Raw genomic sequence first — 13,777 nt, forward strand, 5'->3', positions numbered from 1 at the left:
CCCCAGTTCAGCCTCCCAAACAAAGAATTATCCAGCCCAAATATTACCGGTGGTTGAGAAATTCTGCCTTAGATGGGATGGAGCTGGGAGGGTGGGAAGAGAGGGAGGAGTGGTCAGGGGAAGGGAGGGTGTATGCAGTAGGGAAGTGAGTGAGGCCACCCTGAGGAAAAGAACTCCTGGGGCAAACAAAGTCGAAGCAAACTTCCCTGACTCTCTAGAATTGCCTTGTGTCTGGCAAAGCAGGGAGACACTATGCTCTGTAAGGCACACAGGTGTGAAACTGCTCCTTCCCTAGGGAGATGTCCCACCATCAGAGAAGAATGTGAATTCAGAGAAAGGGATGTGTGTACAAGGCACAGACAATGCCCGGACAACAAGAAGTGCTGTGTCTTCAGCTGTGGAAAAAAATGTTTAGATCTCAAACAAGGTAATATTCAGAGCCGCAGAATAACCAACTCTTCCTCCCCCCGTCCTCACCTTCTGCCTTCCTGGACTGGCTTTGTGCCCTGATCGTTGAGGGCTGGTCTCTGGCAAAACTGCTGGACTTGGGAGACCTGCAATTTAGATTCATTACTGTGCCAAATATGGTGTGTGCCATTAGTAATGACCTTTTCCTATCAGGTAATGCCCGAGATTCAGTTTCCCAAAACAAATGACTGGTGAAGGAGTGGCATTGAATCAGATTCTTTTGGCTATTTGGATACCTGTCACTCTTACAATTTTTTGAGCCCCAGGTGGCCATTGTTGCCCTAACATATACAACATTGTTGCTGCAAGTGATAAATGAAGCAATTTATATTTTCTAACTTTTTTGCTATGGAGTGACCACCTCTCTGCCTACACAAATCCAACTTTGCACCAGAACACCTCTCCTGACTGCTGCACAACAGAGGGCTTTTCCTTTCTGCTGCATCTTAATTTCATGCCCATCTCCCTGGGATGCAAAAAGACTATCGAAGATTTTTTAAATTCATTCAACAAATATGTATTGAGTGCCTCTGAGACCCACAATAGGATTTGATCTGCTCAGTGTGGTCAGGGAGGTCGGGATTGCCTTCTCTGAGAAAGCAAATCTGGAGTTGAGTTGAGAAAGATGGGTAATGTTTTAGGCAAAAAGTGGGTGGAAGGGTTTTCCAGGAACGGGGAGTAGCATGCACAAAGGCTCAATGGTGGGGCCTGGGGAGGACAGAATGCAGAGTGAGCATGAGCATGGGACAAGGAAAACAGATTCTGGGTGGGCAGAGATCAAACGATTCAGGTATGGTGGACCAGGTTAAAGAGTCTTGCTTGGATCGAAGGGCCATGGCAATCCACCGAGGCAGGGCATCACATAACCGGGTTCATACTACATCTATAGAGTTTAAAATAGGAGGAACAGAGTATCTTAAAGGACTTCAAGGTGATAGAAATGGTGGCTGGAACTAGAGGTAGCTGAGGGGATGAAGAAGAGTAGGACGTGCTCGAAAGGTATGTAGGAGGTAAGGTAAACAGGACTTGACGGACAAGTAGAGTGGGGAGGTTAGGGGGCTAAGTCACTCATATGCCAGCAGGTAAGGATTCTGAATTCAGACATAATGAGTTCAATTCTTACCTCCAGTTTTTAGCAACCTTTTTGTCTAGGATAAATTAAAAACATTCCTTCACTGTGCCTCAGTTTCCTCAGATAATAAAAGGATCAGTGTAGAAGGTTATTTTGAGGATCCAGTTGATCTGCATGATGTGCTTAGAGCAATGCCTGGCACATAGTAGCCACCTGATATCTATTCACTTATTTGTAATTTGGCTATGGGCTCTTAAATAGCAGAGGTCATGCCTTTTCTCTGTTCCTTGAAGCATTAGGCACATAATAGGTGCTCAATGAATACTTTATTCGGTTCAGATCAGGATACAATTTCTTTTACCCTCAACATTCTATAAGGTTCTGTACTATGCCAAACTACCTGTTAGGAATTGGGATGCCAAGATGGAAGCAGACACACTAGAAACTCACTCCTTGCTCGCCAGAAACTCACAGCCTCAGGGATGACACTGAAGATGTAAACAAATGAAAAATGAGTGCACAGATTCTGAAGCAAGGTGTGGCAGTGAGGAATGTAGAATGGAGTCAAGGGAGACATCACAACAGTTGATGTGTGAGAAAGGTTTTGAGGGAAGAAGAGGAGTGTCACTGTGAGCAGTGCAAAGGGATGGAGGTATGGGGGTGGCACGGGGTGTTGAATATTGCTGGAGCATGTGGCTGGAAGGGGTTCTGTGGAAGGGGAGGAGGCCAGTGTCACAGTAGGAACTAGACAATGGAGGGCCCTGTGGGTCATGGGAGGGTATTGTCATGAAGTGAAGGTAGGTCTTATCTGTGGAATGACATGATAAGCCTGGTTCTCAAATCCTTCCCTCTGGTGGGAAGCATGAATGATTGATTGGAGGGGCCAGGACTGGAGGCAGGGGATCAATCTGAGGTTATCTCAATAGCCCAGGCATGAGACAGTCACTGAAGCTTATATTAGAGAGACTGGCAGAGAGGTGAGCTATTAGGAGGTAAAAATCAACAGGACCTAATTGTTTAGCAGTGGAGATTTACCCAAATGGAACTGTGTAAGCACAATTTACTAGGGACCTGCATTTGTTTGGTAGAGTTGCTATAACAAAGTACCACTGACTGGGAATCTTAAACAACAGAAATGTATTGTCTCACAATTCCTCAGGCTAGAAGTCCGAGAACATGGTGTCAGCACGGTTCGATCCTTGACAGGGTTATGGGGAAGAAGCATGTTCCATTCCTCTCCCCTAGCTTCTGGTGGTTTGCTGGCAATCTTTGGTGTTCTTTGGCTTGTAGACACAGCACCCCAATCTCTGCCTTCACATTCATACGGTGTTCTCCCAGTGTGTTTGCCTCTGTCTAAATTAACCTGTTTCTATAAGGACACCAGTCATGTTGGTATAGGGGCCCACCCTATTTTGGTCTGACCTCTTTTTAGCTAATTTCACCTGCAATAACCCTATCTCCAGGGATGCAGATGCCCACTCTGGGGTCTCCTTGCACATGTGTGCAATATGTCAGTGGAGCTGTGCTCTTGTTGTGTGATAAGGGAAAAGGAGCCTATTCCGGTTCCATCTATAGTGGTTGCCAGGGAGAATAATAACAACTGTTTATTTCTGGAGTGGGCATGCTGAGTTTTCAACTCTGGAGTCTTTCTGCAGATGTATGTGAAATGCCAAATGAAACTGGCCCCTGCCTGGCTTTTTTTATTCGGTGGTGGTATGACAAGAAAATAATAGTTGCTCCACATTTGTCTATGGTGGCTGCCAGGGAAACAATAACAACTTCCAATCCGAAGCCAACTGCCTGAACACCTGCAAGAATAAACGTGAGTCCTAGGGGCCCCGGTCTTTCATCCTTTCCAGTCCCATGCTGTGAGGTCTGCGTGTTGGCTGGTCCTTTCCAGGACAGCTACATCTTTGGCAGACCTGCTGCTGACAGAACCAGCTCTGATCAGGAGGTGAGAATGCACCTGGCAAAGCGGTAGACAAAGCTACTTTCTGGGAACTGAGGATGAGAAGGGATGTAGAAGTAATCAATGTTGGCAAGTATGAGGGGAGTTAAGAGGGCTGGAGGAAGGGTGTAGAAGTGGTGAAATCTCAGAGATGAATTGCAGAAGAGGCACAGGATGTTAAACCTAGACATGTTGACCAACCAATCCTTCCAAGCCATCAATGTCTCAACACAGTTCTTTGCCAGCAAGTCACTCCTATTTGTTTTTCCTTGAAGGAGATGGAGAGCTCCCCAAAGCAAACCCACTTCTTTTTAGTGTTTTTCTGTGCAAAGATGTATAAACATAACTTCAAACTCCAAAGATAAGCTGAACCCAAGATACTCACCTGTTTCTGTCCTACGTTCTCTACAGGCTTTCCCTGATTGGATAAGGATGCGCAGGAAGAACCACCAGAGTGTGGCTCATGCTCTGAGGACCGTTTGTGTACCTGACTGATGCTCCAGATTAACTTCCAGTTTCACTCGCAGCATTCCAAGATCTTAGCCCTTCGCAAAACAGAACCCTTGCATCTCCCTCCTTTTCCTCCATCTTTGGCTCTTTCAATGCACAATATCCTTCCATTTTGATTTCATCTTTATGTCCCCTTTATCTCCAACTTCTAGAGCTCCCAGTTTATACCTGTGTCACCTCAATTGTTTCCAATAAAGAACTTGATGTAATCCTGTGCCTCTGAGGCTGAGTAATTGACATCTTTTTGGCACATTACACTTTGCAGAGTAAGGGATCATTGAGGCTTCTGGTGACATCATTCAAGGGAGTGAAGACAATCCGAACTTTGAGAGTTGAGAGTTCCAGGGATATTGTTATTGTTATCTTCTTCTGTTTCCACAAAAGATTGTAAAACCTTTTTAGGCAAGGACCCAAGGACAATGCCTTAGTAGTTTGATTGCCTCTAGAAACTAACCCTGGGAAAAGGGCATGGGTGCAGGTAGTTTGTTGAGAGACTCCCAAGACTACAAGATGGAGAGAGTGGGATAGTAATTCAGGGAAGAGAAGGGAAGAGAGAGAATCTATTAGAAGCTGGGCACCACTGTGACTGAATCCTACTTGTGACCTTTTTAAGAATCGTATAAAACAGGCTTACAAATTTTTTCTTTAAAATATTTTATTTTATTTTATTTTAAGTTCTGGGATGCATGTGCAGACCTGCAGGTTTGTTACATAGGTAAGCCTGTGCCACGGTGGTTTGCTGCACCTATCAACCCATCCCGGGTATTAACCACACATGCATTACTCTTTATCCTGATGCTTTCCCCTCCCTCTCCCCTCCACAGGCCATAGTATGTGTTGTTCCCCTCCCGATGTCCATGTGTTTCTCATTTGTTCAGCTCCCACTTACAAGGGAGAACGTAACGGTATTTAGTTTTGGTTCCTGCGTTACTTTGCTGAGGATTAATGGCTTCCTGCTTCATCCATGCCCCTGCAAAGGATGTGATCTCAACTCTTTTTATGGCTTGCATAGTATTCCATGGTATGATATGTACCACATTTTTCTTTATGTAGCCTATTGGTGATGGACATTTGGGTTGATTCCAATGTTTTCGCTGTTGTAAATACTTGTTGCAGTGAACAAACTCATACATGTATCTTTATAAGAGAATGATTTATATTCCTTTGAATGTATACCCAGTAATGGGATTGCTGGGTCAAATGGTATTTCTGGTTCTAGATCTTTCAGGAATCGGCACACTATCTTCCAAATGGTTGAACGAATTTCTGTTCTCACCAACAGTGTAAAAACATTCGTGTTTCTCCACAGTTTTACCAGCATCTGTTGTTTCTTGACTTTTTAATAATCACCATTCTGACTGGCATGAGATGGTATCTCATTGTGGTTTTGATTTGGATTTCTCTGATGATCAGTAATGTTGAGCATTTTTTCATGTTTGTTGGCCCCATATATGTCTTCTTTTGAGAAGTGTCTGTTCCTGTCCTTTGCCCACTTTTCAATGTGGTCGTTTGTTTTTTCTTGTAAATTTGTTTAAGTTCCTTGTACATTCTGGATATCAGGCCACAGATGTTCTTAATCTGTCTCCAGTGATGAGGAAGCTAAGCTATTTGTCCACTGATTCCCAATGCCCACTGGATGTTAGGGATTCTAAACCCCTTGCTGTTTCAGATCGTAATGCATGCAAGCTATACAAGCTCCCAGGGGGCCAGAGAAAACCCACAGCAGAAAAATAGGGACTGATGCTGGAGGTAGGAGGCTGTCAATGTGCATTGTCTATTATTCAGCCGTAAAAAATAATGAACTTCTCACTCACCACTGATGACATGCCTTGCTGCACACACTCTCTGCTGCCACACTGCAGAAATGCTTCCATCACCCACAGTCCTTTGTCAGATGGGATTGATGCCCAGGTAACTGGCTCCTCACCTCATTCAGGCTTCTACCAAGGATATAAAACTTGGTTGGTACAGATGCTCAAGTCATAATGCTTCAGAGTGTGACTTTTAATCCAATGCTGTAGCTGTCACAGCAGGGACAAACGGAGAACAGAGTTGGAGAAGTCCCAAAGTAACAAAAGAAATTATTGATTGTTGCAAAATCAATTGACTTGAAGGATAAATATAACTGATCTTTACATACAAAAGAAGAGAGAGGGAAGTGAAGGGTGGGAAGAAAGAGACTCAGATAGACAGAGACTCCCTGAAAAGGAGAAAAAGACAGGCACAGACTAAAAGACATAAAGAGGCAAAGAAAAGAGAAGAAACAAAGTAAGAAAAATAAAGCATAAGAATAGACATGTCAGGAGAAGAGTGAAATTAGAAAGAAGGAAGATAACTAGCATACTCTTAACCTCCAAACTCCCCCTGGGAAATGGAAGACTCTGGAGTTAAACCTCCCTTTCTGCTAAGGGAGCCTGGAAAGCGCAAGACAAGATGTGCCCTCTTTCCCTGGTAGACCAGAAAGCCTCAGATTGCTGAGGATTAGGAACCGCCTATCAAGGCCCCCTTCCCCCAGGGTAGGTACCAGGTAGTCCCACTGATGGCCTCAGGGATCTGGTGTTTCTGACAGGGGAGTCTGGCTGGCTTGTCTCCATAACTGTCTCTTGGAGTGCTGGGGCACACCAGGGCAGGCAAAGTGCAGAGGTAGGAGCTGCTGAGCAGCGTTTCTTACTTTTGGTGCCATCAACCAGGCTAGTACTTCCTAAAATGGGACTCTGAGGACTTCTGCCAATCCTGGTACCATTCTTCCTTCTGGGGGATGTCCAGAAACGTGGGCACGCTGAAGGGATCTTTGGCAGTAAATATTGGGGACTCAGTCCTTGAAATGGAGAAAGGAAACTCGGTGGGGAGGAAGGAACAAAGAACTATTTTGCAGTTGAGCAATTATTTTCTCCAGCTGTGCCTGGAATTCCGGGTGGGAAAGAGGGAAGCTATTTGGAGTCTCTTGGTAGGAGACTCCCTTGGTGAATATAGGCATCCGAATCTGTGGCAACTGACTCCTTGCTGACGTTCTAAAAGATTCTTCCTGGAGGTGCCTGGACCTAGAGCTCATGAAATGAACTGAGAAAGAGTAGTAAGCTCAAGGAAGTCTCCCATAAGAAAAACAGGCTGCTCCCTACAACACCAACTGTGTCAGCTTCCAAATGTTCTCACTGCAGCCCCCACACCCATACCCACTGAGGACCCTAGCCTTTGGGGTAAATAATGGTCTCCGGAAGTCCCTTGGAATGCTGAAATGTGAAGACTCACAATTAGCAGCTAACTGTACTGAGCACTGAAAATTAGTGGTTGAAAGTGAGCACTCAGGAACCACACTTTGTAGGTTCAAATCCTGGCTCCATCCCTGAGTAGCTGTGTGACCTTGGGCAAATTCACATAACCTCCTTATGCTTCCAATTCTTCTGTTTATAAAATGTGAATATTAAGAGTGCTTACCCATGGATATGTAATGAGGATTAAGGAGAAAAGGCAGCTCACAGTCAGTGCTTCATCCGTATTACTCATTGTTACATCATGTTGCCCCAGGAAGTTTGACAATGTCTTGTCAAACTGTGTTGTGTTAGTCTTCAAAGCAACCCTATGGGCAAATGAGGAAATCAAGGCTCAGAAGTGCTCGGCACACCAAGGGTGGCACAGAATTCAAAAGCCAAGCTATCTGATGCCAGAAATGTTGATCTCAATCATCGAGAGCCACAGTGCCTCCTGGGGGAGCAACCAAGCACAGCAAGGCTGAGTGACCAGAATAGTCTTAGAGGAGTGCATCTTTCTCCCAGGAACCTCATAGATGGTGCGGATAGAGGGTAGGGGCTGGTTTAGGGATTCGATGGTGAGTTGTTACGGGGTTGGGGATGTGGGCAGTGTTGGGAAATTCCTGAGCTACCTGAGGGCTACTACCTTTTGGGGACAGGTGAAGTGGAAACAAGGTTCTTTAACTCTGCATGGGTGCCCTGGGCTTGGAGAGGGGGAGCACTGGCTCCTTTAAGGCCTCGAGGGAATATATCTTCCCTTCCCTTAGAGCCGTGTCCCAAAGTCAAAGTAGAATGTGAAGTGGAAGAAATAGACCACTGTACCAAACACAGAGATTGCCCAGAAAACATGAAGCGTTGCCTGTTCAGCTGTGGAAAGAAATGTTTAGACCTCAGACAAGGTAACTCAGACGCTTCCTAAATTTCACAGTGCCCTCACCTCCTATCTCCACCTGCACTGCACTAACTCTGTCTCCTGGTTCACTGATGGCTGCTCTCTGACCTAGAGTTTAGGTACATCTTCTACTTGACACAAATCTGTCAGTCCTGGACTTGGGAGACACGGATTTTATTTCATTTCTTCCTCTATTTTGGTATGTGATATGAACAATGTCTGGATCTCAGCTTCCCTTTCCATAAGACAGGTGTTGATATTGGACCACATGGTCTCTTGGCTACTCTTCAGTGATTCTTGAGATGTCAAGTAGTCACCGAAGTCTCATCAAATGCCAACATTGTGTCAGGTTATGTGATAGCTATAAGAGACAGGTATATAATCTATTTCCTGGCTTTTTTCTCCAGGCCTCTCTGTCTGTGTAAATCCAGGATGCCTTCCCTGACCACCTTAGACCACCTACACTCTTTCCTCTCTGTTCATATTATTGAGCTCTAAAGAAGACCATCAAGGACTATTCATTCATTCTATTCATTCAACAAATATTGATTGGTGCCCCTGACAGCCATGATGGGTTCCACTTGCTCATTGTGACCAGGAAGGTCAGAAAAGGTTTTTCTGGGAAAGATATCCATGACTTAAGATCTGAAAGATGAGTACTTAGACCAAAAATGGGAAGAAATAGCCTTTCAGGCACAGGTAATAGCATGTACAAAGGCTCTGTGGCAGGAGGCAGCATGTTCAGGCCTAGAAAGGCTGGAAGGCAGAGAGTGAGCAAGAGACAAGAAAGAGGAAGCTGGTAGTGTATATTCAGTGCAACTTGAATCTGTACTCCCAAGTGGCCGTCCTCAAGTTTTGGGCTCAAATAAACGCCCTACTTAATCATATTTTCTGAATCTTGTTACTTTAGGTTGGCATACCTTTCAAGACAATAACTAGGTTTTCAGTGCTTTGACAAAACCTCAAATGTGTGGCCTTCCAGCCAGGCGTCTGTGGTTTCATATTGTTCAAGCATTTGTTGCATCCCTATGGATTGCAGCTGTCTGTAAGTTCGCTGTTGCTGGACCAAGAAATAAGGCATACACAGATTTCTACAGAAATTGTAATTCTATAAGAGATTTTCAGGAGATGGGGAAGGCTGGTATCTTTTAGAGTGCAAAGTGATTTTGGAATTGCAATGATTTCTTTGGGTTAAAGTTTGCCACTGACTTGTGTTCCTGAAACATGAAGCATGAATATGTGGACTGACAAATAGTTTCTCTTGATAAATAAACAAGTAACAAATTTTAAAAAGAGAGAAAGATGAAGCTGGGCTAGACGGGGGAAGGAAAGCTTGATAGGGATCTGGTCTTGATCCTAACAGCAATGGATTAACCTATGTTCAAATCCCTTACCATCTGTGTGGTCATAGGAAAGTTATTTAGCCTCTCTAAACCTTAGTTTCCTCATCTGCGTAATGAGAACAATAAGAGGACCTACTTTACAAGATTAAATGTTAGTAGATGTCAACTACTAAGAATAGTGTCTGACACTAATCAGTGCTATAATTGTTGTTTTGTCATGCTTCAGATTATGAGGTTCTAAAGAACTCTATTTGTACCTCATAGCACTATGGGCAAAATAATTGCTCAATAAATGCTTAAGATCAGGGTAGATTTGAGTTTTGGGTTTTTTTTTTCTCTGTGACTACTCCTGAAGCATCCTCTCTATGCCAAATTACCTGCTAGAAACTGCTGTATCAAGATGGCATAAGATGCAACTCCCTCTCAAAAACCTCACATTCTCATGGAGGAATCAGAAAATGCGAACAAGAAAGTACATGGAAATGATAAATGTGTATGCAAGATTGAGAGGCAACAAAGAAAAGCAAGGAGTAAAGAATGAATAAAGGAAAGACGGCATAAAAGAGTCGATGTCTGGGGTTTTAAAAGAATGAACAAGGGTTTTAAAGAATGAACAAGAGTGCACTTAGCAAGAGAGGTTTGGATATGTCAGGCATGTGCAAAGGCACAGGGTGTGTAAGAACATGCTATTTTTAGAGCATAAGTTTGGGAAGTTGGGTGTTGGGGCAGCATAAGAAATAAAGTTGGAGAGGAGGAGGAGAAAATGGATTCTGAAGTCCCTCTGGGTTTGGTAGAACTTTATCCTGTGCCCAGCAGATCTGCCATTCTGGAAACCAATGTCAAGCAGACTGCAGAAGTCTTGGAGATCAGCTGGTGGCCTTTCATGGAAGTCCTTGCAAAAGATAATGATGCTCGAATTAAGAAAGCGGCAGAAAGGAAATAAAGGAGAGCTATTTAGGAGGCAAAATCAGCCAGATTTAGTGTTCAGATGTTGGGAAGGCAAGGAAAAAGAAGCCATGTGATGTCACAGCTGTTCCTTCCAACAGCCCTGTTAGGCGAGCACGTTGGGATTTTGCATTCTCACCTTACAGATGAGGAAGCCAAGGACCAGAGAGGTAAAATGAGTGGTCAAGGTTCACACTGAATTGGGAGCAGAGCCCTGAGCCAAATTTGCTTCTCAGCGGAGACAAAGAGAGCGGTAGTCAGAGAAAGGGAGAGATGGACATTCTCCAGGGAGACAGGTACCCAAACAGCTCGGTTCTGTGATCTCCCCACAGGTATATGCAGTATGCCACAGGAGGCTGGCCCCTGCCTGGCCTCCATACCACGTTGGTGGTACAAAAAAAAAAAAAAAAAAAAAAACCCGTAAGATCTGCTCCGAATTCATCTATGGCCGTTGCCAGGGGAACAATAACAACTTCCAAACTGAAGCTATCTGCCTGGTCACCTGCAAAAAATACCATAAGTCCCGGAGGTCCCAGTCTCCTGTGCTCACCAAGGCCACACTGGGAGGTCTAGGTGTTGGCTGGTCTATTCCAAGACCTAGGTGGGCCTGGGGATGACAAAACCAGCTCTAATGCAGAAGTGTAAGTAGAAGGATATTTTGGGAAAGAGGGTGGGAAGGGAGGGATTAGTCAAAGGGATATTGGCAAGTATGAGGTGAGTAGTGGGTGTAGAGAGAAAACAGAAGTGGTGAAGTATCCCAGACCAGGGCAGACGGAAGCCCAGTAAACCCAGCCCAGCCCTGGGCACCATTCATCAGTCAATCATTATAGGCCTTTACTTCTCACTAAACCTTGTTGTTACCTCTCTTCCTTTTGAAGGTTATTTCTAACCACGGCAACCACATATTTTATTGGCCAAACCAAATCACTTTTGAAAGTGTCTCAAGGTGAGGTGCCATTAATTATTACACTGGGACAACAGGCATAAACTGGGACTCTACTGGACAAGTCAGAACCCATGATCATTCTAGGATCCCCCAAACTCACCTTCATTCCGTTCCTGCCCAAAGATGTAAAATGATCCCACCTCCTTTTCCCATTAGGTGCAAGATTTGGTTCCTAATGTGGTCAGGGTCCAAGCATCTCACCCTTTATTCTTCTACCTCACAGGTTAGCCTTACTTTATAGCATAAGGAGGAGCTTGAATAACCTCCAGGATTTGGATCATAATCCAGGCCTCTCTCCACGTGTGCCTGATTGATGCTCCAAATTGGCTTCCACAGGCCAAACCTTGGCTGTTGCAGAAACTGAACTCCAGGAATTGCTTACACCCTTTCTTCCAGTGTAGCATATCTTCAAACACAATGCTCTTCCCCTTGACCACTTCTCAGTATGAAACTCTATGTCTTCAACTTTCAGAATCCCCATTTATTCGTGTGAAGGCTTCAGTTGCCTTAATAAAGCCCTCTGTGGGGTCTGATTTCTCTGAGGCTGAATAATTCACATCTGCAATATGCTGATATTGACATATACTCACATCTCTCTATATGTAATTTTCAGAGAACAAGAAGTCATTGCATCTTCTGGTGACACCAGAAAAGGGAGAGAGTATGAAAATCATGCAAATTGAGAACACTAGTGACATTGTTACTTTAGTAAAATCATTGTTAAGATGCTGAAGAATGGAGCCAGTGCAGATCTGGATTTTGTATGGTCTAAACCTGATAAATCAGGAGCTCCTTTAGAAACCGAGCACAGGCCAGGCACGGTGGCTCACGCCTGTAATCCCAGCACTTTGGGAGGCCGAGGCGGGCAGATCACCTGAGGTCGGGAGTTCAAGACCAGCCTGACCAACCTGGAGAAACCCCATCTCTACCAAAAATACAAAATTAGCCAGGCGTGGTGGTGCATGCCTGTAATCTCAGCTACTCGGGAGGCTGAGGCAGAAGAATCGTTTGAACCCAGGAGGCAAAAGTTGCAGTGAGCTGAGATTGCACCATTGCACTCCAGCCTGGGCAATAAGAACGAAACTCCATCTCAAAAAAAAAAAAAAAAAAAAAAGAAAGAAAAAGTAAAAGAAAGAAAGAAACCAAGTGCAAATGAGTACAAAAGAGAATATTATTTCAAATGAGGAGGGAAACTGCAACCAACTGCAAATTTTTAAAGGTTGACAAACACTAAAAATTGCACAAAACCCATATAAATTAATAATTCATTGTTTACATTTATGACATCAATTCTGTAAAGCACTGTTTCTGTGGAGAGAATGGAAAGATAACTAACTCTTTTATTTAACATGGTGATCAAAATATGATGTTTTAATTTTTATTATAGGTGAATTGGATGAAACATATACCCGAATGCTTGAAGCTGTGCTTGATGTCTGTAGTTCTGTTACAGGTTTGTGTGCTAGAAACACAGGAATTTTAATAAATTATCTTTTGTACAATTCCATTAAAAAAAGAAAAAATGCATGGTACATTTAAAATTACACATATTGAATTATCAAGTATATGCTTACTAGAAAAGAACTTCTGAACAGGCTTCCATAAGAGCTGATTTTTTTTTCCACTAAAAATGTGATGTATCTGGCTGGGCTCAGTGGTTCATGCCTGTAATCCCAGCACTTTGGGAGGCCGAGGTGGGCAGATCACCTGATGTCAGGAGTTCAAGACAAGACTGGCCAACGTGGTGAAACCCCATCTCTACTAAAAATACAAGAAATTAGCCAGGTGTGGTGGTGCGCACTTGTAGTCCCAGTTACTCAGGAGGCTGTGGCAGGAGAATTGTTTGAACCTGGGAGGTGGAGGTTGCAGTAAGCCGAGATCATCCTGGGCAGCAGAGTGAGGCTCCATCTCAAAAAAAAAAAAAAAAAAAAATTATGTATCTGTTATTTGAAAGAATGCTCCACAGGCTTATTTTCCTGGCTCCATACATTTCAAAACTTATTTCTCCTCTACTAGCCACAACCTTCTTGGGCTAAGAAGGTTCATTTTACAGTGCAACCTCTAGTCCCATAATTTAGTGTCATAACGTCAAGGGAATCGGCCCAGTAGACAACGGGAGTATTATTTGCAGCTGCTCCTCCACCAGGACAGTTAGCAGCAACTTCCTACACGTAGAAATGACAGCAAACAACCTAAATATATTCTACTTACTCCAAAATAAATATATCCCCAACTCAACTTCCTTTTAATTTGCATGCCTAAAATGCTGGCAATGGCCCCAACACCACCTAACCCAGGAGAAGTGTGACAGAGGGAAAGGTCAGAGTGGAAAGGGAAGGTGGATTGGCTGATTATGGTTAGAATAGCTTACTTTTGCAGATATTACAGGTCATCTGACCATGTAA

The 13,777-nt window shown here is 43.9% G+C and overlaps 2 protein-coding genes across 2 annotated transcripts; both read left to right on the top strand.

Annotated features, from left to right (window-relative positions):
- The first annotated feature begins 252 nt into the window (after positions 1-252).
- LOC108533349 (eppin-like) lies at positions 253-4,217 on the top strand. The gene is given in 4 exon segments (XM_017877958.1): positions 253-427; positions 3,196-3,264; positions 3,267-3,362; positions 3,900-4,217. Coding segments are annotated over 4 exon segments (351 nt in total). The 3' UTR covers positions 3,911-4,217.
- Positions 4,218-6,704: 2,487 nt separating this feature from the next.
- WFDC6 (WAP four-disulfide core domain 6) lies at positions 6,705-11,634 on the top strand. Its single transcript, XM_017877959.1, is given in 3 exon segments — positions 6,705-6,795; positions 8,014-8,156; positions 11,596-11,634. Coding segments are annotated over 3 exon segments (273 nt in total).
- The last annotated feature ends 2,143 nt before the right edge of the window (positions 11,635-13,777 follow it).

Source organism: Rhinopithecus bieti, unplaced genomic scaffold (genome assembly GCF_001698545.2).
Source record: "Rhinopithecus bieti isolate Rb0 unplaced genomic scaffold, ASM169854v2 scaffold_10347, whole genome shotgun sequence".
NCBI classification, from domain to species: domain Eukaryota; kingdom Metazoa; phylum Chordata; class Mammalia; order Primates; family Cercopithecidae; genus Rhinopithecus; species Rhinopithecus bieti.